General features: G+C 50.3%; 11 protein-coding genes across 11 annotated transcripts; 7 read left to right on the top strand and 4 right to left on the bottom strand.

The window, feature by feature from the left end:
* Positions 1 to 56: 56 nt before the first annotated feature.
* On the top strand, positions 57 to 2,099 carry zpr1 (zinc finger-containing protein ZPR1). Its single transcript, XM_071035906.1, has 2 exons — positions 57 to 451; positions 512 to 2,099. The coding sequence occupies exons 1-2, from the start codon at positions 314 to 316 to the stop codon at positions 1,781 to 1,783; spliced, it is 1,410 nt and encodes a 469-aa protein (XP_070897895.1). The 5' UTR covers positions 57 to 313; the 3' UTR covers positions 1,784 to 2,099.
* Positions 2,100 to 3,248, bottom strand: cyp5 (putative peptidyl-prolyl cis-trans isomerase). Its single transcript, XM_071035907.1, has 3 exons — positions 3,190 to 3,248; positions 3,054 to 3,119; positions 2,100 to 2,976 (listed from the first exon to the last, which is right to left on the bottom strand). Exons 1-3 carry the CDS (start codon positions 3,199 to 3,201, stop codon positions 2,416 to 2,418), a joined length of 639 nt encoding a protein of 212 aa, XP_070897894.1. The 5' UTR covers positions 3,202 to 3,248; the 3' UTR covers positions 2,100 to 2,415.
* Positions 3,249 to 3,311: 63 nt separating this feature from the next.
* Positions 3,312 to 4,975, top strand: BJX68DRAFT_110270 (uncharacterized protein). Its single transcript, XM_071035905.1, has 2 exons — positions 3,312 to 3,710; positions 3,790 to 4,975. The coding sequence occupies exons 1-2, from the start codon at positions 3,526 to 3,528 to the stop codon at positions 4,907 to 4,909; spliced, it is 1,305 nt and encodes a 434-aa protein (XP_070897893.1). The 5' UTR covers positions 3,312 to 3,525; the 3' UTR covers positions 4,910 to 4,975.
* A 2-nt stretch (positions 4,976 to 4,977) lies between these two features.
* On the bottom strand, positions 4,978 to 7,068 carry BJX68DRAFT_239634 (queuosine 5'-phosphate N-glycosylase/hydrolase). Its single transcript, XM_071040567.1, has 3 exons — positions 6,101 to 7,068; positions 5,817 to 6,048; positions 4,978 to 5,758 (listed from the first exon to the last, which is right to left on the bottom strand). The coding sequence occupies exons 1-3, from the start codon at positions 6,671 to 6,673 to the stop codon at positions 5,196 to 5,198; spliced, it is 1,368 nt and encodes a 455-aa protein (XP_070897892.1). The 5' UTR covers positions 6,674 to 7,068; the 3' UTR covers positions 4,978 to 5,195.
* Positions 7,069 to 7,952: 884 nt separating this feature from the next.
* Positions 7,953 to 10,511, top strand: BJX68DRAFT_276488 (E1 ubiquitin-activating protein ubaB; the record flags this gene model as incomplete). The annotated part of the gene is made up of 9 exons (XM_071048106.1): positions 7,953 to 8,012; positions 8,114 to 8,284; positions 8,397 to 8,633; positions 8,686 to 8,810; positions 8,860 to 8,924; positions 8,979 to 9,258; positions 9,313 to 9,488; positions 9,545 to 9,657; positions 9,712 to 10,511. The coding sequence occupies 9 exons, from the start codon at positions 7,953 to 7,955 to the stop codon at positions 10,333 to 10,335; spliced, it is 1,851 nt and encodes a 616-aa protein (XP_070897891.1). The 3' UTR covers positions 10,336 to 10,511.
* Positions 10,512 to 10,654: 143 nt separating this feature from the next.
* BJX68DRAFT_256073 (uncharacterized protein) lies at positions 10,655 to 14,590 on the bottom strand (the record flags this gene model as incomplete). Its single annotated transcript, XM_071043139.1, has 7 exons — positions 10,655 to 10,812; positions 10,904 to 11,312; positions 11,373 to 11,798; positions 12,475 to 12,561; positions 13,306 to 13,556; positions 13,671 to 14,428; positions 14,478 to 14,590. 7 exons carry the CDS (start codon positions 14,588 to 14,590, stop codon positions 10,655 to 10,657), a joined length of 2,202 nt encoding a protein of 733 aa, XP_070897890.1.
* A 241-nt stretch (positions 14,591 to 14,831) lies between these two features.
* On the top strand, positions 14,832 to 15,132 carry BJX68DRAFT_268098 (uncharacterized protein; the record flags this gene model as incomplete). Its single annotated transcript, XM_071045988.1, has 2 exons — positions 14,832 to 14,894; positions 14,950 to 15,132. 2 exons carry the CDS (start codon positions 14,832 to 14,834, stop codon positions 15,130 to 15,132), a joined length of 246 nt encoding a protein of 81 aa, XP_070897889.1.
* A 215-nt stretch (positions 15,133 to 15,347) lies between these two features.
* BJX68DRAFT_110100 (uncharacterized protein) lies at positions 15,348 to 16,723 on the top strand. The gene is made up of 3 exons (XM_071035904.1): positions 15,348 to 15,829; positions 15,911 to 16,164; positions 16,229 to 16,723. Exons 1-3 carry the CDS (start codon positions 15,563 to 15,565, stop codon positions 16,389 to 16,391), a joined length of 684 nt encoding a protein of 227 aa, XP_070897888.1. The 5' UTR covers positions 15,348 to 15,562; the 3' UTR covers positions 16,392 to 16,723.
* BJX68DRAFT_239616 (arrestin C-terminal domain-containing protein) lies at positions 16,229 to 18,608 on the bottom strand. The gene is made up of 4 exons (XM_071040566.1): positions 18,138 to 18,608; positions 17,199 to 18,083; positions 16,571 to 17,152; positions 16,229 to 16,517 (listed from the first exon to the last, which is right to left on the bottom strand). Exons 1-3 carry the CDS (start codon positions 18,213 to 18,215, stop codon positions 16,910 to 16,912), a joined length of 1,206 nt encoding a protein of 401 aa, XP_070897887.1. The 5' UTR covers positions 18,216 to 18,608; the 3' UTR covers positions 16,229 to 16,517; positions 16,571 to 16,909.
* An 861-nt stretch (positions 18,609 to 19,469) lies between these two features.
* On the top strand, positions 19,470 to 20,430 carry BJX68DRAFT_110032 (putative DNA polymerase delta subunit 4). Its single transcript, XM_071035903.1, has 3 exons — positions 19,470 to 19,938; positions 19,991 to 20,058; positions 20,133 to 20,430. The coding sequence occupies exons 1-3, from the start codon at positions 19,572 to 19,574 to the stop codon at positions 20,274 to 20,276; spliced, it is 579 nt and encodes a 192-aa protein (XP_070897886.1). The 5' UTR covers positions 19,470 to 19,571; the 3' UTR covers positions 20,277 to 20,430.
* Positions 20,431 to 21,160: 730 nt separating this feature from the next.
* Positions 21,161 to 22,166, top strand: BJX68DRAFT_110022 (uncharacterized protein). Its single transcript, XM_071035902.1, has 3 exons — positions 21,161 to 21,414; positions 21,483 to 21,621; positions 21,674 to 22,166. Exons 1-3 carry the CDS (start codon positions 21,334 to 21,336, stop codon positions 22,048 to 22,050), a joined length of 597 nt encoding a protein of 198 aa, XP_070897885.1. The 5' UTR covers positions 21,161 to 21,333; the 3' UTR covers positions 22,051 to 22,166.
* The last annotated feature ends 526 nt before the right edge of the window (positions 22,167 to 22,692 follow it).

Below are 22,692 nucleotides of genomic sequence, written 5' to 3'. Positions count from 1 at the left end.
TTGCGGACCCTGTTATGCGATCAAGCTATATACATTATATAGTTGATGCCTGACCTATGTATAGAATCGATTCTGTCAAATGCGGGGCTGACTCAAAAGGCCTTATCGGCCAGAAGCCCCTCCGAAAAAAAATTGCCCCGCCACAAGTCGAATGCACAGGAACATTCCGTCATACCGAAACTTTTCTTCTTACATATTTCATTCATTCTGTGCTTTAAGATTATCTCATTACTCAAGAAGACGGTTTCTGTTACTCTCGAATCTGAGCCTCAACCGATATTTCTCGCCTGTTCGCAATCTATAGCCTCGCAAAATGTCCGCGGACGACCAGCCCACAGCGCAGGAGGAGGTTGTGGAGTCTCAATTCCAGAAACCTGGAGATCTCGTCGAGAGGGATGAAGAGACCGGTGTTATGCAAGTCGAGAGTCTGTGCATGAACTGCCATGATAACGTAAGTTTCGCGGTTGGCTATGAATCGCATTGCAACAGACCGAACTAACATTTTCCTCAGGGGATCACTCGACTCCTGCTCCTCCGAGTGCCTTTTTTCCGAGACATCATCCTCGAATCGTTCGAATGTGAACACTGTCACTTCAAGGACAATTCCGTCAAGTCTGCTGGGCAGATCCAGGAAAAGGGCTCGGTATACACACTTGATGTTGAGAACGAGGACGATCTTCAGCGACAAGTCATTCGCAGCGATGTGTCAATTTTCAAGGTTGAATCTCTGGGCATTGAGATGCCCAAGGGCGAGAGCCAGCTTACTACCGTTGAAGGTGTCATTCAGAAAATTCACGAGTCACTGTCCAGCGAGCAGCCATTGCGAAAAGAGCAAGCGCCCGAGCTTCACGATGCACTCGAGCCCATCATCGGCAACCTCAAGAAGATCCTAGACCGAGAAGGATATCCCTTTACTATCTCTTTGGACGACCCAACCGGTAACTCATGGATCGCTCCTACCACACAAGATACCGGACGCAAGTATAGACGACGCGACTACGCCCGTACGCACGAACAGAACGAAGAGCTTGGAATCGCCTCTGACCCCGAGGCCGTCAAGAACGAGGGCGCTGCTGGAAACCCGGAAGATCTTGATATAGTTGATGGAAAAGTGTACAGTCTTCCCGCTGAGTGCCCTGCCTGCGCCAAGGACTGCGTCGTCAACATGCAAAAGGTGGATATCCCTTACTTCAAGGAAGTTTTCGTTTGGAGTAACGTTTGCGATCACTGCGGGTACCGCTCCAGTGATGTGAAGACCGGTGGTGAAGTCCCTGAAAAGGGAAAGCGCATCACACTCAGCGTGGAAAACGTTGTCGATCTCCACCGTGATATTCTTAAGTCCGATACCTGCGCACTGTACAGCGAGGAGCTCGAGGTTACTGTGCAGCCCGGTACCCTAGGTGGACGCTTCACCACTGTCGAGGGCCTCCTTACTGAGATCCGTGACCAGCTCAAGGGCCAAATCTACGACATCGATGACACCACGCAAAGTGGAGGTGACAGCATGGCCGTATCCGACAAGGAGAAGTGGGAGAGATTCTTCAAGCGCCTCGACTCCGCCATCGCTGGTGAACTGAAGTTCGTCGTCACGCTTGAAGACCCCATGGCCAACAGCTACGTCCAGGACCTGTGTGCGCCGGCGCCTGACCCTCAAATCAAGAGCGAGGAGTACACTCGCACAGACGAAGAGGAAGAAGAACTTGGTCTGAAAGACATGAAGGTTGAAGGCTATGAGGAGAACGCGGATGAGGAGAAGAAGGCCGAAGGAACGGCCGAAAAATAAGTCATGATCCTAACTATACCCACATAGACACGCGGCTGTCTCCCTTTATGATCTTTGATTTGATGTGCTTATGATATATTGGTTTTCCTATGGCATCGGTGATCAGGACGTTGAATTGAAGCCGGGGCGAGGGTTGTATTATCTGCGATCGGGGTTCTGTATCATGTGAATACTCTGGGATACGGATCGGAAAAGTTGAGGTTGGTTTCAGCAGTTAGAGTTCGCTCTTCATCTTCATAGGGAGTTAATCAGGTCATATCGCATATTATTTCATCTCATATTCTTCGTCTTGGGCAAAGCTCATGAAGAGCATACCATATCATCATCTGTCCTTCTCGCCAAGTCCGGCTCGAGTAGCCTTCATCAATGCACCGCGAGCGTTTCCTTAGCAAAAGCCCTTCTTTGTGGGGGACAGGCCAAGCTCAAAGCACGAAGGACTCCATATCTGGTGCTTACCGAGGGTGGTATGTGGCGGTGGTCTGCTGAGTAGCGATGATCTTTTTCACAGAGGTGATTCTTTCTGCGCCGTCCGAAGCCCCCAGTAGTCCGGCTATGAGGGCTTGCGCGTACAACCCAGCGCAATCGAACGGGGAGAATCTTCCAATCGTATTTGCACTTGAGGCTTCCGTTCTTCAGGCAAACGGATTCGCATGAATGGTGACCCTGTTAATTCGAAGCGCCTCGAACTCGGTCTCCTCGCCCTCCTTTGGCTGTACAACCTTCCCCTTCTTATCAACCTTGACATTCGCCTTTTCCAACTTTGTAAGAATATCCCCACCCTCGTCCTGCGCCGTCAAATTCAAGACTTTGCCGAAAACCGTACTCGTCCCATCCAGATGCGGCGCCGCAGCGAAAGTAACGAAGAACTGACTCCCATTTATGGTTGACCCTGTCGCACCCTGGGACCCGGGCGCTGTTATGTTCTTAACGGGCCTCGAAGCCATTGAGAGAATGCCGCGCGCGTTATGCCGGAGGGCTGGGAGGCTGATTTCTTGATTCAGTGCTGAGGGGTGGTATATTGAGGTTCCGCCTTTGGGGATGTCGTCGAAAGGGAGCATGGGTTTTGTGCCGCCACTAGAAGGGTCGCCTGCTGGTCCAAGGGAGATGTCGCCGCCTTGGATCATGAAGCCGGGGATTAAGCGGTGGAACGGAGTGTCGTTGTAGGCGCCGGCTGCGCAGAGCGCGATGAAGTTCTGCAGAGAAGAGATTCAAATTAGCTGATATGGTTTGAAGACGTTTAACGTGGCATTGGAAAGCGATGTATCCGTACCTCTGCAGTTTTGGGCACTGCTTCGCAGAAAAGCTCGACCTTGAGGTCTCCTTGCGATGTATGAAGCTGTAAGTTGATCTCCGTCAGCTGCTGTGGGCTGAGTAGGGTTAAAATAAACCCATAATGATAAACTCACAGTGACAGACATATTCCGAATGAGGTCCCGTAGCGCGTTGAGAAAATTGTCAATCGTCGAGCTAAGTTGAGTCGATGCGAAGCGGAATTAAGCATGTCGGAGAAAAGAGCCGTGGAGGAGTCACATGACATTTATTATTGATATGCGATCGGGACGACCTTGAGCTTTATACATTCTTCCCACATCTTTCTCATGGTTTTAATCCGCGTTATCTGATCAACAGAGACTTACTCAAGCTTACCAGTGCAGTGCAGAGAAATTTATTTTCATTGACAGGGCTTTTTGCCGTCCTATATCCGCCCCTGTTCTCTTCCAAACGAGTCGCGGCTGAACAGGATGAACAATCGGCCTGTTGACCAGGCATTGGCCATTTTACTCCCTACACATGCGAACGACATCCCACCAGAACTGCGAAATCTCGCCTTATCGTTTGTTGCACAGTCCCGGAGCTTTTCGACGAGTCTGAAGCCAGATGAAGAGATCGCTCGTCCGTTTGCTTGCGCGGAGCTAGCTTGCAAAAGGTTCGTTTCCGCACGCATCACACGCATTTTTCTTGCAATAGAGGGATTGGACTAACTGACATCTTTGTCCTTCGCCTAGACTGGCACGCGCTCTCAAATTACCTCCGTTGCTCGGCCACCCACCATGTCCTCCACGAACCTACAAAAAGCTGTACACCCTCCTTGAACGATCCGTAGCCCCAAGTATATTGAGTCCGAAACGGACAGTAAACTCTACTGCGCCAGGAACACCATCGCGCTCCGGTTCGGCACCGACAACGCCTACTAAACAATCAGGGGTTGCGCAAACTCCATCGAAGGTCTCCGCAACTCCACGAGGGCTGGAAAATACACCGAGCAAATCTACGCCATTGAAAAGGACACTTACAGATATTGAAGATCCACGAACCCCGCAAAGGTCCAAAAAGATCCAGAGCGATAGCCATTTGACCTCTAGCAAAATACCCGATGCGCCGGCATGGGTGATGGTGTCCATTCGCCAGGTCTGCAAGACCCTCTCAACCCCAGCACCGCGGATGAGCACTTGGTCCAGACCGCCAATCTCGCGGACACTCCCTCCGCACATTTTTGCCGGTGTCTCGTCGATTCTATACTTTGTCGACAACCAGGATGACCTTGACGAGGTCGCAGCAGAGTTTCTAGAGCCGGTGACATCCGCAAAAGACAGTGAGAAAGATGAAGACTTCAAGGACATCATCAACGCGCTAGTGGTAGCAGTCTACTTCCTCGTGCTCGCGCGACGACGAACACCAAGCGAAGCCTCCGACGACACCGCGCAAGAGGAAACCAGAACGATGGATAAGAAGACCTTCTCAGAGATGCGCCAAAGTGCACTTGTAAGCCTCGGTCTCCCATCATCAGTCCGTCGGCATCGTGAAGGCGTTGAACAGTGGATTGCGTTGATCATGGAGCAAAACTGGGCACATGGCAAGGAGTGGTTTGAGAATATCCCACACGCAGGGGAGTTGGACGGTGACGATGCATATCTCTCTGAGGGTGGTGACGACAATCGGCAGAAGACTTTACAAGGGGAGCGTGGTTCACTGGTCCTCAATGATACGAGGCGTGGTCTTTTGCCGGGTTTGGGGACAATGATGCAGGATCGTGTCGACTGGTTGAGCCCCGAGAATCAAGAAGATTACGAAGAGTGGAAGGCTGATATCTTAGCTCGAATTGAGCAGGTAGAGACAACTGCGTAGGCTAACAGTTACTACGCATTCACCCCAGGAATATCTCACGAAAGAGATTTGCAATAGAAGCTAAAGAATGATACCCTGGCCTCGCGGCCCCTGAATCTTGTCTATTGTCATATCTAAACCTCTAAATAAGACCAAGGAGCATAAATCTCTGCTTCCAGCACAAAGACACCGCCATTAAGAAAACAAAGTATAACTCTATAAATGTTCCAAAAGACTGAACGAACCATATCAACGATAGAGAAGGGGTATAATCGAGAAGCGAAAGGAAACGAATACAGGACGAGACCTAATACCAGATACTCCGAGTCCTGTGGTGCGGAATAATTTCCTGTCCGTCTTTTTCTATCTCTTTGATCGTGTCGTAGAGGAAGAAGTCTATGAGAATCGCGTTTATCCCTTTGACTGTGCCAGAAGGTTTAGTGACACCGTCATCGCCGTTTTGGTGTTCGGAGCTTTCCTGCGAGTGGCCGTTTTGCTGGTTGTTTATTGTTGTTGCGTGGTGGCCGTTACTGTTATGCTGTGAGGTTTCAAAGCCATTTGTATTTGTTATTGTATGTCCGGTTGAGTTTGAATATCCGGCAGCATTGGGGTTGCCACTCAAGTGCCCATTCCCGACAAGAGAGACTGGTCGACTCTTTAGCTTTGGCCGCGCAGGCGGAGCCTTGAGCTCGGGGTGTTGCTTTTCAATTTCACGGCGGATGAGCTCGACACACCATATACTGGTGGCGCGCAGTTCGATTTCCCAATTGGATCCGCTGGGAAGGTCCCTCTGCTTGCGGATGTGGGTATCCAATGGTGGAGAGTACAGCAGACAACCTAGGTAGTGAAGCATTTGGGGGATGCGGTAATCTAGAAGACGGTTAGACGTATGTCGTAGAGCATAATCTTGGCGAGAGTTAAGTCATGCCTGCAAACATTGTAATCTTGTCGATGTCGTGGAACTCTCCGTACCCTTCTCCATTGAAGCATGCCCATATATCTGCAACTAGAATCTGAGCCCTCTTGTAAAGGCGAACTCTGCGTCCATTGAAAACAGCCTCGTCCCGGAAACATGAAAAGCTCTCCGCAAGGAGGTTCACAAGAGCGGCTGCAGAGTGATTGGCGTTGTAAATGCAGTTGGTGAAACTGCCGTCAAAGTCCTGAGGGTTTATTAGTACGGAGAGAACATTGAGGAGCTAACGTCGCACATACATTGCAGAGCACTCGGCCAGCCTCTCGCAGACACTCAAGTCGCTCGTGCAGCAGAGGCATCTCCTCGTCTGTCGCAGACCGGAAAACATGCTTGATCAGCTCCTCTGTACATTCCACCTCGTCGATCCAAAACTCCGGGCTCGTAATGGGTATATCCTCATCCAACGCTCGTTGTAGTGCAGCCACCAAGCTCCAATATCCGGTCCAGTTCTTCCCACGGTATTCAATCGCAAACCGCTTCTCCTCCGTCTCCGCTGACCAGAAGCTGAAATTCAGCAAGTCCATGGTGAAGATAAAATCCATTGTGCCCTCATCCTTCGTCTTGGGGTGCAATTCATGTTCGGACCACGTGTGAGTCGAATATTCCTTCTTCTGCATCTGGCGCCATATCGTCTCTGCGGCGGCTTTGGTTTTGGCGGGATCTAGGGCGACGTCGATGGCATTATCGAAAACGTATTGCGCATTCTCGAGGACTTTTGTTTCCGCAACTCCTGGATTCGCCGCTCCTCCTCCGAGCCCCAGTGATTTGCGTAGAAGAGCTAGTAACTCAAGGTCGACCTCGTCATCAGACATGGGCGGCGAGCAGCTGGTCCGTTTCCGTGGCTCAGACCGGAAGGATAGGGCAGACGAGAGTAGGGATTGTGTTGGGAGAACAGGAGCGGAGTTTTCGACAAAGGTGAGAAATGTTGAAACTAGTTCAGGCTGAGAGATTAGGGTGCCATGCCCGTCGGTTTATCAATAATTCTCAGACTCAAAGAATGGGACCAAATATTTGGGAGATCACTTGAAGTGGCTCCGCTCCAGCAGCCCCCGACTCCCTGACAGCTGCCAGACGCCCCTGAGAAGTGGCAATGCCAGAGGCAAGTGAAGGATGCGTAATTAAAGAGCTTGGTTGCGTCTTTTCAACCTTTTTAATACACTTTCTAAAAGCTTTCTTTTCTTTTTCCCTTGCATCTAAATTGTGCCTTTGGCCCACATACTAAATAACCTAAATTATGCGTGTGTGTTATGTAACCAATACGGGCATTCTGTACTAGTCCACAAGCGGAAGACGTCCCGATAAGCCTTTGGAGCCTCAGGCACGGTAGGCGATGGGATGGGATGGGATGTGACGTCTGTGTATAGGTTCTCTGACTCAGGAACGATCAGGATTGCATGGCGAAGAGAGGGTAATCCAGCTTATAAGATAGATATGTTGACAGATGTATTTCTCCAGATATTGTACTACGCGCTGATATTTTGTATATGTTGCGCTTGAATAGGTCATCCAACAGCACAAGCACTCCGTCTGTCTTCTTAGGTAGCTTCCAGGTCCAATCCAAAAACTATAATCTGTCCCAGTTGAAGCGCAAGTGGCCTATTCACGGTAGTAATAGCTAGGCGGTAAGGGGGCGTGTGTTCTGCTGTCCAGTGTCCTCCATGCCAGTGCGTGAAGCCATGAGAGATGACGGGACGGAATATTCTGACCGGATCGCAAGAGAAGAATGTCCGCTTTGTAACTGTCCTCACTTGGTCCAAAGCATTTGGGCCTCTATTGGTGTCGAATCGCATTGCGACTTTAGCGTGTTATCGGTGTCGCAGCCAGATATTCTTGAGCTTCCAACAACACTGATAGCCGAGGGGGTCTTTGGAGCAACTCGGTTCGTCATTCTTTCATCTACTTCCAGAGCTTCAGACGGCGCCTCTCTCTTCCTTGCCTTCACGCCTTCCCTTCAGCCGCGCCCTCTTTGTCTGTTTATTAGAACCTAATCCAAATCACACCGCTCAATCCTGTCTACTGTGATGCATTTTGCCTCTCACTGTTAACCCTGATCTTCCATCTGAGCATCGGCCTGCTTTCCGCGCCGCAATTATGACGCGGGATACTTATCTCAAGCGTTCTCTCGGCACCATGGCCAGCCGCATCAAGGAGGTACTCGGATCCCCCAGAGCTCATTTACAGTCCCAAAAGCCTCGCTTTAGTCGATACGGGATCGAAATTCTGTGACTAACTTTCTATTCCTGCGCTTCTAGGCTCGAGTGCTTCTCGTCGGCGCCGGCGGTATCGGCTGCGAGCTGCTAAAGAACCTCCTCCTCACCGGATTTGGCGAAATACATTTAATCGACCTGGACACGATAGATCTAAGTAATCTGAATCGGCAGTTTCTTTTCAGACATGAACACATCAAGAAATCAAAGGCCCTAGTACGTTTCCGTATCCGAGTCTTCGCCGTCGCCGCCTGCCCTTCACGAGCGCGCGGGTTCCTGTGTTATAGCCATGTTTCTGTCCTTGAAGAGCGCTGACAAGGTGGACTAGGTTGCGAAAGAAGTTGCGCAAAGGTTTCAGCCGAGCGGGAAAATTACGGCGTACCATGCGAACATCAAAGACAGCCAATTCGACGTGGATTGGTTTGCGGGCTTTACTGTCGTGTTCAATGCGCTCGATAATCTTGATGCTCGGCGTCATGTCAATAGGATGTGCTTAGCCGCTGATGTACCATTGGTCGAAAGCGGAACAACGGGCTTCAACGGTCAAGTTCAAGTTATTAAAAAGGTTGATACAAATCTGCAGGTCTATCCAAAGAGGCTGCTAATTTTTTTGACAGAGCAAAACAGAGTGTTATGATTGCAACTCCAAAGAAGTTCCCAAGTCCTTCCCTGTGTGTACTATACGAAGCACACCGAGTCAACCCATCCATTGTATCGTCTGGGCTAAAAGCTATCTTTTACCGTAAGTATCTGGAACTTTCGTATTGTTATCCATCAGCTAATCTTCGAAGTGAGCTGTTTGGAACAGGGGAGACTGATTCTGAGGAGTTTGACTACTCTGCGGATGCTGATAATGGTTCGTCGTACCCCACGGCCCTCGACCAGATTATTCAATTAACAGAATGAGCAGCGAAGGAAATCGCGGAACTTCAAAAAGAGGCTCGAGACCTCCAGGAGATTCGCAGCGCTATGGGATCTACCGAGTTTACACAAAAAGTCTTCGACAAGGTCTTCAAGGATGACATCAACCGGCTACGTGGAATGGAAGACATGTGGAAGACCCGAAAGCCCCCGGAGCCACTCGATCTGCAGAAACTAGAGGAAGCGCTGGAGTCAATTGAGCCCACGGTTTCTTCAAATGACCAGGTTGTCTGGTCGCTTTCTCAGAACCTAGTTGTTTTCAAGGACAGGTATGATCTTACGCTTGCCTTTCTTTTCCTAAAATAGGCTGACATTTCTCGCAGCTTGGATCGACTGAGCAAACGGCTCAAGACACTACAAGACTCGGCAGACGGCAATTCTAGCCCGATTTTAACATTTGACAAAGATGATGTTGATACGTTGGACTTTGTCACAGCGAGTGCCAACCTGCGCGCCACGATCTTCGATATCGAGCGCAAGTCAAAGTTTGAGACCAAGCGTATGTCTTTGTGTAGTGCCTACGAGTTCAAGGGGCCTTCTGACATTTCTCTACAGAAATGGCGGGTAATATCATTCCAGCAATCGCAACTACGAACGCGATGACGGCCGGGCTCTGTGTGCTACAGTCCCTAAAAGTACTAAGAGATGATTACGAACATGCCAAAATGGTATGGAATTCTATATGCCGTAGTGGTATTGTGGCTAACGCTTTTATCAAATAGGTCTTCCTCGAACGCTCAGGAGCACGCGCCATCAACTCCGACTCACTAAACCCACCGAACCCGAACTGTGCCATTTGTTCCGTTACGCACATTAAAATCAAGGTTGACTTGGAGCGTGCCACACTGAATGATCTCGTCGAAGATGTCCTGCGACAGAAAATCGGCTATGGCGAGGAGTTTTCTATTAACACCGATCAAGGGACTATCTATGACCCAGATCTTGAAGACAACATTCCCAAAAAGCTATCCGATCTCGGCATCAAGCCCTCAAGTTTCATCACTGTTGTGGACGAAGATGACCAGCCGCGTGTGAACTTGCAGATCGTTGTCGTTGTACCAGAGGACTCCGGTTCACAGGAGCAATCCATCGTCCTCGACGACGTGCCTGAGATTCCGCGGAAACCAAAGACACCCACTCCTGCCCCCGAAATCGAGCATACAAACGGCACCTCGAATCTAGGCAAGCGCAAACGTGGTGATGATGATGATGAAGCCGACATCCAGATCAATGGCGATCCCCCGACGAAGCGTGTGGCGAACGGGTCCACCGCAGATGGAGATAAATCAAACCCCATCAACTTGGACGAGAGTGTCGGAGGGGCAATTCTGATCGATGATGACTGAAAAAGAAAAAAAAAAAAAAAAAAAAAGAACGACATCTACGATTCTCCATGGGCTGATATGTACCACAACCAACCTTCTTGTTATCTGGCGGCATACTGAATTCAACTCGGCGTCATCTCCAGCTTATCGTGCCATTTGCCTCATGTAACATAGTCTACAATACCTTTCAAGGACTCAAGACCCTATGGTAGCCTAGCAAAAGAATAAAGTCTACGGCCTACCACTTCTGATCTTTCTCTTTAAGCTTATATCGTACACATATATCGAACTGGTTCGCCACCCCAGGTCTCCCGCATATATCGCCTATTTTCAGGCTAAATCATAGGGCACTAAGTCCGCCATCTAGGTTGATCACACAGTTATTCGCGTACTCATTCTGAGCAAGGAACACAGCGGCATCAGCAACTTCTTGCGGCTGTCCAAATCGCCTGAGCGGGATCCTCTCCCCCAGTTTGTCGTTATCGGTCTGGCTAAAATCTATTGTTCGTAGACATGTTAGTTCGCCTGTAATTCATATGCCGTCCCTCCGTCGCGTAAAACAAAGAATGAAGCGAGAAACCGAGCATACCTGCAATCATAGGCGTCTCAATATACCCGGGCACAATCACATTAGACCTTATAACCTGGTTCTTGAGTGTCTCCGCCGCCTCAACGGTTAACGATCTCGTCAGTCCCAGAATCCCTGCCTTGGATGCGGCGTAGGGGACGGCGCCGGTGCCACCCTTTAGAGCAAGGAGGGAGGATATGTTGATGATGCATTTGGACGGTGGGGTGGTGATGAGCCCGTCGTCACCGGTACGGTTCCTCACCCGGTTCCTCACCCGGTTCCGTATGGCGGCGCGGATGAGTGCGCGCGACATGAGGAGGGATCCTTCAAGGTTTGTACGGAGGACCTTGGAGATGTCGCTTGGGTCTAGGCGGGGGAGAACGTTGGATGTTGAGATCCCGGCTGCGTTGATGAGGATGTCGACGGGTTTCTGAGTGAAACGGTCAGCTTTCAGAGCGTTGAGTTCAAGGAGAGGACAACGAAGGTATACAATTGCATTTTCTAGTTCCCTCATCCAAGACGCAGCTTCAGCTACATCGCCAATAAGCAGACCAACCCGATCCGACGAGTCCATCAAAGTACCCGGCGTGAAACGGCTCGAACCCTGAACCTGATCTTCCTCTGGAGCTCGAGTAGCTACTGCATCAGAAGCTCCATCAGTCTGTTTGGTAGCGGGTACGCTTTCAGGAGCTTGGCGCTCCAATCGAGCTGCTGCACTTTGGAGACGTTCGTAGGACCGTCCAACCAAGATGACTCTGCTGACGCCCTCTTGAAGGAATCGCTCTGCGATGGCAAATCCAATCCCTGAGCTTCCACCCGTAATCATGCATGTTCGACCGGATAGTCGGTTAGATGGGTGGAATTGGGCATTATTATAGGGTTGGTTGTAGGAGGTGAATGATCGTGAGAGAGTGGACTTGCTTGCAAGGTGGTTCGATGTGCGGTTTATAGGTGGCTGGAAGCGGAGAAAAGCACACTCTGATACCCCACGTGAGGGGTAGACGCACATTCGATGCATTGGCACAATATGAAGCTACCAAGATGGAGGAAGTATAGACCGGTGTGAGGGTCTCAGCTGCGTCTCCATTCGGTTATTTGGTCTTGAGAGTTTCCTGCGCGCATAGTTAGCGTATATCTAAGCAGCAAAGAAGAAGGCTAACGCTACCCAACGGCCAATAATGATTGCGCCTATCCAAGCATGAGTATTCTGGAGTAGTGCATCTCGGAAGAGACCGAAAGTGGGCGAGACTCTCAGCGGAGAAGCTTGAGCACAGACCACCTTCGCGGCGTCGCCGCGTTGGCAAAAGGTTTCTTTCCCAACTCTTCCACCATCACGCGCATCACCCGCAAAACCCGTCTTTCATTTCCTTATTAGTCCCAATCCTTCTCACCCATGTCCTCCTCCGATCCAGCACAATCCGAATACGTGACCCTCGTCTCGGGTGACGGCTTTGAGTTCATCATCCCACGAAGCGCAGCCTGCGTCTCTGGTACAATTCGCCGCATGCTAGATCCCTCGAGTTTGTCTCTCTCACTTATCCCTCGGGGCAGCACTGCATTTGGTACGGAATCTGACAAGAATCCCCACATACAGGCAAGTTCTCCGAAGCACTATCCGGTCGCTGTGTCTTTGAAAACCTAAGTGGTGTTGTCCTCGAGAGAGTCTGCGAATACTTCTGCTACAACGATAAGAACAAGAACCAGACGAACGTGCCGGATATGGATATTCCGCCAGAGTTGTGCTTGGAGTTGTTGATGGCGGCTGATTATTTGGACACATAGAACACGGGTGTGCGTAAGTGTGGTGCTGACGGCATGGTCTATTGATTGGCAGCTGGGAGGGCTAACACTTCTACTAGGAATAACGACTTGACGGCGAAATGACCCGGTGGCATCTGGTTACGGAGTTTTATCGGTTTGCTTTTCGTGCTTTGTACTATACTACACTAGCATTCGGCGTTCCCGGGATACTGGGTATGTACCCATTTCTTTTGAGATAGAGATGTTTCCTCCATTTCATAAGTCGTACAGACTGCCCATATTGGTTACTTCCCCATGCACACGTATCAGCTTTCAGGGCCGAGGGCGCTGAGGGCTGTTTGTGTTTGGCCATCTGGCATCCGTGTCCAGCCTTATCTCGTGGCTGGAGGCTCTAAAGATGATGGCAGATCAGGGCATCTCCCTTTTATTCAGCCTTGAATCATATTACAGGAATCGAGGTCTCATTCCGGGGGAGACAGGCTGCTTCTTGCTGCTGCTGCTGTAAATTCATGTTGACTTACCCGTCGTCGACTTGAGCGCTGCAATCAACTTTTCTTGAACTTGTTTCGCGGCGGCCCGCGAAGCTTGTTACCGCGTGGTGCTTGCGCTTCGTAAATCTTTTCCTTTCCAAAGGCTGCATCGGCAATTCTGAGATAACTCACGACGCCCTGATCGACGACAGCGAGAATGACATTTCGATATCCATTCTTTAATCGAACGTAGAGTGGCTTGTTGCCAACAGGCGGGTCCAATGGAGTACTCTCAAGCAGACAACCGATTTGGGACAAGGTGGGCATATCGGTATCGGTCCGCGCGTTGACGACTGCTATCCGAAAGTCGGGATCTGGCAGAGCGGACTTGCGAATATGTGTAGATGGTTTATAGATGTGAAGGGCAACGGCGTACGGTAGGTCTGCGCGGGATGAAGAGGCAGTAACGGGATCATAATATGGGATCAGGGCCAGCTTCCGAAAGAGGTGACCTATTATAGATTAGCATAATCTTGGAGATAAGAGAAGTAACATACTATAGCCGCGGTGAAATCCGAAGCCAATGACCGGCCCCAATGCCGTCGTTGACGGGGAGTCTTGAAGCCATCGGAGGAATCGAGTAAAGATGCCGACGAGGCCCGGTCCCTGTCGCTTGACTAAATGGCCAGCCTCGGGCGGGCCGGCTGAGCCGGCTGTATGACTTTGACTCCATCCAGGTGCTCGAAAGACCGAGTAACCCAAGCGTCTGAGTCCCGTGTAAACGGAGAATTTTTCCATGGTGAGCCCAGAATGCCCAAGGAAAGATGCATATGCCGCCTGCAGGCTCATCGGAATTCCAGAGTCTTCAATATCATCCTCATCTCCGTCTCCTACAGCGCCGCGAGGCCATCTGATATCTAAGCTTCCGCGCTCAAGCAAATACAGCGCCTCTTCGGGAAGTAACCACACTCGATTCCAACGGTCGGCCTGTCCGATCGTTTTGAATTGTCCTCCTTTCAGATTTGTGACGTAAACACAGGTATCTGAGGATACCCCAATCGAGGTGGGGAGGGGTTTCTTGGTCTGCGCGTCTTCAGCGATTGTATCTAGTTTGGGTTCCGGAGGCGGCGCAGGCCCGTTCGGCGCGTAGACTCCAATGACTTTGTTTTTCGGATTGTGCAGACGAGGATACGAAAGCGCATTGTGCATCGCCTGCCGGGAGGCAGAGAGGATGTCGGCTTGGAAGAGGGTCGGGTTCGGTTCAAAGTCTTTTTCTCCCCGTTTCGGAAGGGAGAGGTCGTTCGTGTCTGCTAGACTGCTGAAGTTAGTATATTGATAGATAAGAACGAATTGTAGCGACTAACAAGGAGAGGCTATTAAGCATGCGGAAGTCCTGCGTCTCATCCGACAGGTCTACCTCTATATGACCCGCGTCATTTGACGGGTTGTTTATCGCAGCTTCATCCAGGTCCGCCATTCTCAATGCTATATATCGGCTCCACGCTGATACAATAATGGACGAGTCGCGAGACCGAAGGTGTTGCGGAGGTTTCGGGGAGGGAGAGGAGAAAATGCGAGCTTGGAGCCCCGATAAAAAAAAGTTCAGATTGTTATCAGTCATGCTTCAAATCAGTTCCGCATTATTCCAACTCTGGCCCAGATCTTCCCCACCATAATATTTCATCTATACGATTACGGAATAAAACTTTCTGGAAAAGATGGAATCCCCATCCCATACTGGAGAAAAGAGCACTATTGACTACAACCAAGTTCTTTCGCAGGTATGTGGCCTCAAGTCTTCTACAGTGTATGTCCCCTCCCTCACAACCCTCACAGATCTCGACCAATCTCACCAATGCTTTGAATACATATGGACCTTCTTCCAGTCAATACCAGATGATCCGGGAAATGCTTGAGGAATACGTGAAGCTCATCAACAGAATCAGGGACCGAGGGATTCAAAATCTGGATCCTGATACCCTCAGTTTGGCCATGAGTTTCCTCGAAATTGGCAAATAGATCGATGTTGCCTACCCGGGCCTCTAAACCATAGACACTAATCGAACATACAAGTCTCCGGGCATGTTGCAATTCGATATTGAAATTATCGTTGCCTGTGACGATCCAAGTGCGGGCATATCAACGTCGCGCCAACGATAATTACTCCGCTAATGTTACAACACTCGACCTCGACAGTCCACCTTACCTGCCAGAAGGGCCCTATTCATTTTTACATGGGCTCGAAGAAATACTTCAGCCTAATATTTGGAGAGAAGCTTCAAGTTTCACGTTGGAGTAGGAATAGGCACCTCAACAAAGCATCTAAGCCTCAGGCTATTTCAACTTGGCTCCCCGCCCTCCGGCAGGCCGTGTACCAGTACTTCGTAGCTACCTACACCAGCACGTTCTCTTTGTTAATATACGTTGATCATCATTCTCGATCCTCAAGATGACCTCTGCGTCAGATACTACCCCTCTGCTCGCCGACGCCGACCCCCTCGGTGGTAGTGCGCAGAATGAAGAAAACATCACCACCTTCCGCCAGAAGAAAGAGCCATTCTCTCGGGCCACCGTTGTCCTCACCATTTTCTCGGCCTTCTTTTCCACCATCGCCTTTGTCTTTGACTTGATCGTCATTGCTATCGACTCGGCCGCTCCGCACGGCTACTACCTATTCTGGGGCCTACGATACCGGGTCCATCATATGTTTGGCATAGTAAGTCCTTCTGAAGGCCATTCCTCGCTCCTCCCTCCATGCATCACCTTAAATGCAAACGAAAGCTGACAGCAATCACAGAGCATCCTAACCCTTGTCTTCTCACACCTCAACCTAGCCAGCATAAAGCACTCCCGCCGCCCACTGTGGCTCTGGGTAAATCTAATCGTCGACGCCGTAACCGTTGTTTACGTCGTCGGCACGGCGCCCGAGGCACTATCGCAGAACTTCCATCAGTCGCCGGACTCGTGGCTTCCCGACACAGGTGCCGCGAATACCACGCGCGCTGTGATTGTGCTCTTGGGGATCGGGTTGATTTCGGGTTTAGTCGTGGCGTGAGTTCCCTCCCTCTCTGACCTTGTCTTGACCTCACGGGGAATATGGTGATTAATGTGTCAGTTTCATCCATCTGGTTCACTTCCCTGTGCGCTGCTATGCTTCTTTGAAGAGTGGGTCTTGGCAGGCACCGCAGACTTGGAAGGTTCCTGGTGGAGAATTCAAGATTGACTTTAGCATCAAGTTCGTCCGGGAGCCGAGTGAATCTCTCATTGAGCAATCGTAAGCTCACCTTCAACGCGCATTATTCTAGAGGAGGATGGTTCGGGAGGGTTTATATAGGTGTCAGACGTGTGAGGATGTCAGATGTGTATAGAGACATGACTCTATCGACAGTCATGGTATTGGAGCGCTATCCAGAAATTAGATAATACATGGTGTACGGAACAAGACACAGCTAGATACTTATGACGAAGAGAAATCCAAACCGGACACCCCGCCCCAATTTCCAAGCCTCTGGCCAGCAAAAGCACTAAATACAAAGGCTAGCGAGGAAAATAATGCAAAAAGAACTGTAAACTCCGGAATCCATGCATTCGTAAAACGTTACTGTCCTGCTTGTTCAGGCAGCAGCATTGTACGACGACAAGTAGTTTGTCTGTACGGCGTAGCCTGATATTCAGGGCGGTGATTCGGCCCATCCCTGTGGGGATGCGTATCAGTATTTTGTGCCCTGCGACTTGAGGATATGTGGCCCCGTTAGGCTTCAGCGTTCTAGAATCTCGCAATTGGTTTCGAGAAAACTCAATCGATGAGAGGCTTCTTTTGGTTACCGACCACGGCAACTCCCAGATGACGAAGAGCGTTAGGATCGGTAGGTCGTACTATTGAGGGCAGAGGTAGTGATGGGTTATCTGGGTTGATATGGGCGGCCTCTCGTGCCGCCTGTTCAATGGCTTCCATCTCCTCTTTGCACCCGGCGTGGTCGAGCGGACAGACAACGATTGGCTGTCGGATTACAATATCTCTTGCGGACGTAAGGTGTGCCTGTAACAGTCAGGACGAAACTTTGGTAGATATTAGATATACTCACCTTGACTGTTAAGTAGTACTCAATCTTATACAGGCTTGCTGTGGTGGTGAAACCGCTGACGGCGTACGTGGGAAATCCTGGCTTTCCCCTAGGGAGAACTCCATCTGCGTCCCGCATATCTTTCGCTGGAAACACCAGGCCCATGTTTGTCAGAAACCCTGTCGGGGGCATCTTTACCCCAATGGGTTCTGTCCGTTTCGTTAGTTGTTTAATCTTTCGTTGGGGTTCATCGCCCTCGTGATTATAGATAATTTCCTCTTCGATGCAGATAGTGATCTTGTTTATCGTGACCTTTCTCGCTTTCCCCATCCAGTCAGGATTCGGTGATAACTTGACGTAGACGCTTACAGGGTCGAGAGGGCCGTATGACCACCGCGGTAAGGATATTCCCAAGGTTACCAGGTGGTCCGACACTTGTTCTGCAGACTCTGGACGGTTGTACATTCCAAATGTCGACAGTGTGTCGTACCGCGCAATAGGAACTGGGAACGCATATTTCCTCTGGTCAGAATGTCCTTGTTGTACCGTCACCACAATCTCATAGTATGTTTCGGCGGTCCGGCTGGGGAGTTGTAGGCTAGCTGGAGGAACTCGTCGAGATGCGTCTGGTCCTCCTCGTCCAAATGGAATAAACAGTACAAACGGCAGGTCCATCGATAAAACCTCTTCGTATTCCCGGCCAGCTGGGCAACGGAAAAGGAGCATCTCCTTGCCGACAATATCTGTAATGTCCTTTCTCGGAGGCGCTAGGCGTCTCTTTGCGACTGAATCGGCGGAAGGGTGAATTGTTTCTCGACGAACCAAAGACACTGTGACGAGGGATACGTTGACGGGCGCTGTGATACCGACACTCGGCCTGATCTCGACTTTGCCTTGAATACGTGGCTGAACCTGATGAGCGCCATCTCTCAGAAAAGTGACTTGACCTGACAAACCTACCATAGTCGCAGATATACCTGGGTAGCCCATCAAGAAGTTGCCATTAGGCGGCCCCGAAACTCGCACAAAGGCGGCCATTGTGAAAGCGCAGCTCCCGCACCACCATCGGCAGGTGGTAGGTGAGGGGAACGCGCTCCAGAGACTATGTGCGGGCTATATAAGTTCGATGACGTCGATAGACTTGAGGAGTTCATAGAGGGCTCGAGTTGTCACAAAGAGGGCGTTCGGGTCCGGCGACGCTGACACCGTGCGACGGCGTAGGGGCGTTCGTGGTAAGCGGCCGTCGGGGTCCTGGATCGGGCAGCACAGTACACACCACGACTCGGGGAGCTCTTTGCGATGCACAAGACGACAATGTGGGGCTTGAAGACAAAGTCTGGGTGATGGGTGTTTCACGGAATCGAGGCTTGAGCGGCAAAGGGGGGGCGTTGAGGCGCCTAGAAAGGCGAGTTTACGGTTGCAGCCGCCGAGGTGGTGGGGAAGTGATGATGGGGAGAGCAGCGCTTAGTGAGTTCCAGAGGCTGAGTTCAACAGCCAGAATCCTGCCGACTTCGCTTCGTGCGATCTGCAAATCGCAGCGTCCCTCTTCTTTCAGCCCGTAAGCCGTTTCTCCCTCTCTTCTGCTGTGACAGAGCCAAGGGCCATGCGTCGTGAGACTTTCCCTCCGATATGCGATAGTAATTTCTTTTTCTTCCAACGGCATTCCTGTTGGCCTGGGGCCATCCATTAGTATTGTATCCATGTTTAAGTCGAGTTCCAACAGACGCCGAGGCTGAGGCCCAGGCCTGCCGCCTGTCTGACAATCCGGTTGCATGATAGGATAATCCAGTCGCCGAGTCTTTTTGACAAACTACGATGGGCTGCACCCCGACCAGACACGGGCGCTGTGAAACCTGGGGCAGGGCTGCGAGATGACTTGAGGTAGATTCTTACGTTAAGTTGTGCTTGCTTGTTGACAGTCCGCCATCATTTCCTGGCCTCGCTTCTTGCAATTGGTACGGATTACAAGATCTTCAAGGGTGTGTACCTTTTTTTTATGAGGCTCTTGTCTTGAGACTGCTACCATGTACTCCGGGTTAGTCGACGGTAGACCCGAGCCCGGAGCATCGCCAGACATGAACACCCCCGCTCGATCCACCAGTATTCATTTAGGCAGAAGACAGGGAAGCTCTTCTACCTGGAAAACTGTAAGAAAGCTGTCAGTTGATTATAATATGAATCAATCATGATGAGCTCTAAATCCTCTGGTCGAACCTTTGTAGAGCTTTAACACTGGTTCGGTTGCCCTGCGCAACAGGCAGATGACATCGTTCCCCACACGGACCGGACCAGACTTCTCACTGTCCGCACTCACTTGCTCTCTGCCTTTGGGTTCGACTATTAAGCACCTGTACAATCTTCTGTTTCGAGTTATCACAAAATAAACCCAATAAAATGCCGCCCGCCCGTCGTCGAGGAGGCAAAACTGCCGCCACGCGGTCAACCCAGCCCGTTCTATCGTTCGGTGCAAAGTCTCGAGTCACAAAGCCATCAGCCGCCCCGTCAACGCCATCGGAGAAGACCAAGGCTTATGAACCCCTGGCTGCAACGGTCTCTGACACAGAATCACCGAAAGAAACTACTGAATCCAACGTCACTTCGCCGTCGCAGCCCCATGTGGCCGAGCTTGCTGTGAGACAACAAGCAAAGGTTGAAATCCAACAACCATTATCGGAAGATGACAAAAAGGCGACGAAGATTTCCCAGAAGCAACTGCAAGATTATTGGAAGAAAGAGGAGTCGAAAAGTCGAGGGCCAAGAGGTTGGTGCTGGCCTATCTAGGGTTAAACATATCATGCTAACGATCTCAACAGTTCATCATGACGATCTCTCGCTGGAAGAGAAGATATTGCGGCACTTTGATCTTTCCAGCCAATACGGGGTATGTTCTGGGCAATGTCCTGGCTTTCACTCAGCACGAGTCTTTCCGGACCATTTAGCTGACACTGTATACAGCCTTGCATCGGAATCGCCCGTCTAAAGCGATGGAGACGAGCAGAGTCTCTTAGCCTTAATCCTCCCATCGAAGTTCTCTCAGTATTGCTCAAACAAGATACAGCCACCGGACAGCGGGCATATATTGACGAGTTGATGTCGTGACCCATCCCGACGACATTTCGCTTGAGCTCTTCGGAACTGTTTTTGAGATTTATCTTGGCGTTCATATCAAACCTAGGCCGGGCGTTGGGGTGCACTGTACATACCTTGGGAGTGTGACGTTTGCGAATACCATCTATTTTCATCATCCAGGAAGTTGTTTCGCCATCTAACGCATTGGCGGCAAACGTGGGAAGACATTCAAAGAACTTTAACTTGCCAGTGTGACAGAGATTACCTTGCAAAGAGGTCGGACAGCAGTCAGAACAGGTCTCTTTGTTATTACGACTGTGGGCTTTTTGAGATTGGAAATGATCCGAGTACTGCTCTCATGGGTTTCATTCGTCCGAACCGGGATATCCCTCATGACCCAGTCTCCTCTCTTTTGTGCATACCATTTCGCTTGTCCCACGCTCTTCAAGGTGCAGACTGACGTTGCTGCGAACTCCTTACTCAGAAGACGTCAGCTTCTCCGGATTTTGTCCATAGCACAGGGTATCGCATGCAATACCACTTCTCCGCGTATGTGTTGGGTGGTCCCCATCCCATCGTTTCACTGGCCAAGTGCTTCCTGAGTGCTGAATCCAATCGGAGAGACACTAATATACGCCTCCGATCTATCCTACTATAAATCTCGACCTTTGCAGACCGACTTGAGCGTGGCGCAAGACAGACCGCCAAATATCGTCTTCGACTTCTTGATTTATCTGTCATGATTCGCTTACATGAGACATTTTCTGCGAATACTTTCCTGAAGCTCAAGTGTCAATGTTGCAGTGGAAATCTTACTTCCACCAGCTCGTGTCACTGTCGACGCACTGACGGGTACCTCAGTACTACGAACCATGGATATCTGCTTTTAGATCGTCCAATGGACGATGACCTTTTGGGCGCCTCACACTCGATGCATGTGATACGAGTCTCCTGGGGATGTGCTTTTGCGCGAGCTTATAAAGTGGGCTCATATCCTGAGAAATAACACTATCCTGTACATTTCCGAGTCCAAGGTTCTCGTCCGTCTAAACTCCTGGAATCCAGCTCGAATACCCTTTCCAGAATCATGAAGCTCTACCAGCTCGTTATCTCCTTCCTCGGGGTCAGTCTGGCGCACGCACAACTGATAGATCTACCCCAATGCTCGGTAAGCATTCTCGCTAGACTAAGCACCCTCAGTAGACACTTCTTCAAGAACACTGACAATATCAACAGATCCAATGTATCCTGACAGCCATGTCCCAGGACGGCTGTTCCTCTCTAACCGACTTTGCCTGCCACTGCCGGCAGCCTTCTCTCGTCACCGAAGTGACTCCTTGCGTGCAGCGAGACTGTAACCTCCAGGACCAGTCCTGTCAGTGCCCACCTCTTTTCCACCCGAAACCCTATATTGACATGATATACAGCCGTCTCAAACGCCGTAACAGCCCAATGCTCCAGCGTCGGGGTCCCCATCTCGATTCCACCCGTCACTACTCCCACCTCGTCCAGCAACCCAACTAGTATATCCAACGAACCCGGAACCACCTCCCCAGGGACCGAAACTGAGTCTATCCCCGTTTCCTCTGGCCCTCTTATGACCCTGCCTGCCACCACTTCCGCGACTACGCCTTCCTCTACCCCGATCGGCTCGTTGTCGTCTGTGCCATACTCGTCGGCTACCACTGACCCGCTGAACCCGAATTCGTCTCCACCAACGTTTCATGGGGGCGCGGAGTCTTTGCGCTCCAAGGGTGCGTTGGCCGGTGCGGCTGTTGCTGTTGCCGCTGGGTACTTGCTCTAACGTGATGTGGAGATTGTTGCTTTGCATGTTCCGCTGCACTTTTTCGTCTTTTATTGAGAAAGAGAAAAGGGAAACTGGTTCGAAAATCTCGGATAATTGTTGATTGATGGACACGTTTAGGTCTGCTACTGGTTGTGGTAATGCATATGTCGTTTTTGTTTAGTTAAGGGCTGTTGAGTTCAGTATATCAGCTTCCTCTGTCCTGGGATGCGAAATAATTCCTGTTAATAGAATGTGCATGTTTTCCTCTGTAATTGAAGTTGTCCGCTATGACTTCGTGGACCAAGTACTGTACAACTTGCATTATTCGCTTCCCAATGTCTCTGAGCGCCTGCAAAACCCAGATAGGGCTAAATTTGTCCCACCCGTAGAATCAGGAAGCAGAATCGAGACAACAAACTACGGAATCGCCAGGGCATCGATGGCGACAGATTCTACTGATCTCCTATGCCCAGTTGACCTTTGTTCCCTTGTAGCTTAATGTTTCACTTATCACCTGCTAGGCTTTGGTTGCATAAACTTGCATAAGTAATATAGAGGGCGACGCCGAGAAAAGGTGAACAGATGAACACAATAACTGTCGCATTATCCTCACTCCCACAAATAAAAACCAGAGACTTGAGAACTTCTTCTTTAACTCTT

The sequence above is a fragment of the Aspergillus pseudodeflectus genome (genome assembly GCF_044049435.1).
Source record: "Aspergillus pseudodeflectus strain CBS 756.74 chromosome Unknown BJX68scaffold_28, whole genome shotgun sequence".
Classification (NCBI taxonomy): Eukaryota; Fungi; Ascomycota; class Eurotiomycetes; order Eurotiales; family Aspergillaceae; genus Aspergillus; species Aspergillus pseudodeflectus.
This window is presented reverse-complemented; position numbering and strand designations above follow the sequence as displayed.

Bases quoted from the DNA above. Each gene is read 5' to 3' on its own strand.
- cyp5 (XM_071035907.1), bottom strand. The intron at 2,977-3,053 runs GTACGGATACAT...TCTTCTCTGCAG, and splicing joins CAGTGCCCAAAACTGCAGAG to AACTTCATCGCGCTCTGCGC.
- zpr1 (XM_071035906.1), top strand. From the start codon at position 314: ATGTCCGCGGACGACCAGCCCACAGCGCAGGAGGAGGTTGTGGAGTCT. The intron at 452-511 runs GTAAGTTTCGCG...CATTTTCCTCAG, and splicing joins GCATGAACTGCCATGATAAC to GGGATCACTCGACTCCTGCT.
- BJX68DRAFT_110022 (XM_071035902.1), top strand. From the start codon at position 21,334: ATGAAGCTCTACCAGCTCGTTATCTCCTTCCTCGGGGTCAGTCTGGCG. The intron at 21,415-21,482 runs GTAAGCATTCTC...CAATATCAACAG, and splicing joins TAGATCTACCCCAATGCTCG to ATCCAATGTATCCTGACAGC. The intron at 21,622-21,673 runs GTCAGTGCCCAC...CATGATATACAG, and splicing joins TAACCTCCAGGACCAGTCCT to CCGTCTCAAACGCCGTAACA.
- BJX68DRAFT_110032 (XM_071035903.1), top strand. From the start codon at position 19,572: ATGCCGCCCGCCCGTCGTCGAGGAGGCAAAACTGCCGCCACGCGGTCA. The intron at 19,939-19,990 runs GTTGGTGCTGGC...CGATCTCAACAG, and splicing joins GAAAAGTCGAGGGCCAAGAG to TTCATCATGACGATCTCTCG. The intron at 20,059-20,132 runs GTATGTTCTGGG...CACTGTATACAG, and splicing joins ATCTTTCCAGCCAATACGGG to CCTTGCATCGGAATCGCCCG.
- BJX68DRAFT_110270 (XM_071035905.1), top strand. From the start codon at position 3,526: ATGAACAATCGGCCTGTTGACCAGGCATTGGCCATTTTACTCCCTACA. The intron at 3,711-3,789 runs GTTCGTTTCCGC...TCCTTCGCCTAG, and splicing joins GCGGAGCTAGCTTGCAAAAG to ACTGGCACGCGCTCTCAAAT.
- BJX68DRAFT_110100 (XM_071035904.1), top strand. From the start codon at position 15,563: ATGACCTCTGCGTCAGATACTACCCCTCTGCTCGCCGACGCCGACCCC. The intron at 15,830-15,910 runs GTAAGTCCTTCT...CAGCAATCACAG, and splicing joins TCCATCATATGTTTGGCATA to AGCATCCTAACCCTTGTCTT. The intron at 16,165-16,228 runs GTGAGTTCCCTC...TTAATGTGTCAG, and splicing joins ATTTCGGGTTTAGTCGTGGC to TTTCATCCATCTGGTTCACT.
- BJX68DRAFT_239634 (XM_071040567.1), bottom strand. From the start codon at position 6,673: ATGTCTGATGACGAGGTCGACCTTGAGTTACTAGCTCTTCTACGCAAA. The intron at 6,049-6,100 runs GTATGTGCGACG...ATAAACCCTCAG, and splicing joins CTGGCCGAGTGCTCTGCAAT to GACTTTGACGGCAGTTTCAC. The intron at 5,759-5,816 runs GCATGACTTAAC...ACCGTCTTCTAG, and splicing joins CAAGATTACAATGTTTGCAG to ATTACCGCATCCCCCAAATG.
- BJX68DRAFT_239616 (XM_071040566.1), bottom strand. From the start codon at position 18,215: ATGGCCGCCTTTGTGCGAGTTTCGGGGCCGCCTAATGGCAACTTCTTG. The intron at 18,084-18,137 runs GTAGGTTTGTCA...CATCAGGTTCAG, and splicing joins CAGGTATATCTGCGACTATG to CCACGTATTCAAGGCAAAGT. The intron at 17,153-17,198 runs GTGAGTATATCT...TGACTGTTACAG, and splicing joins AGTACTACTTAACAGTCAAG to GCACACCTTACGTCCGCAAG.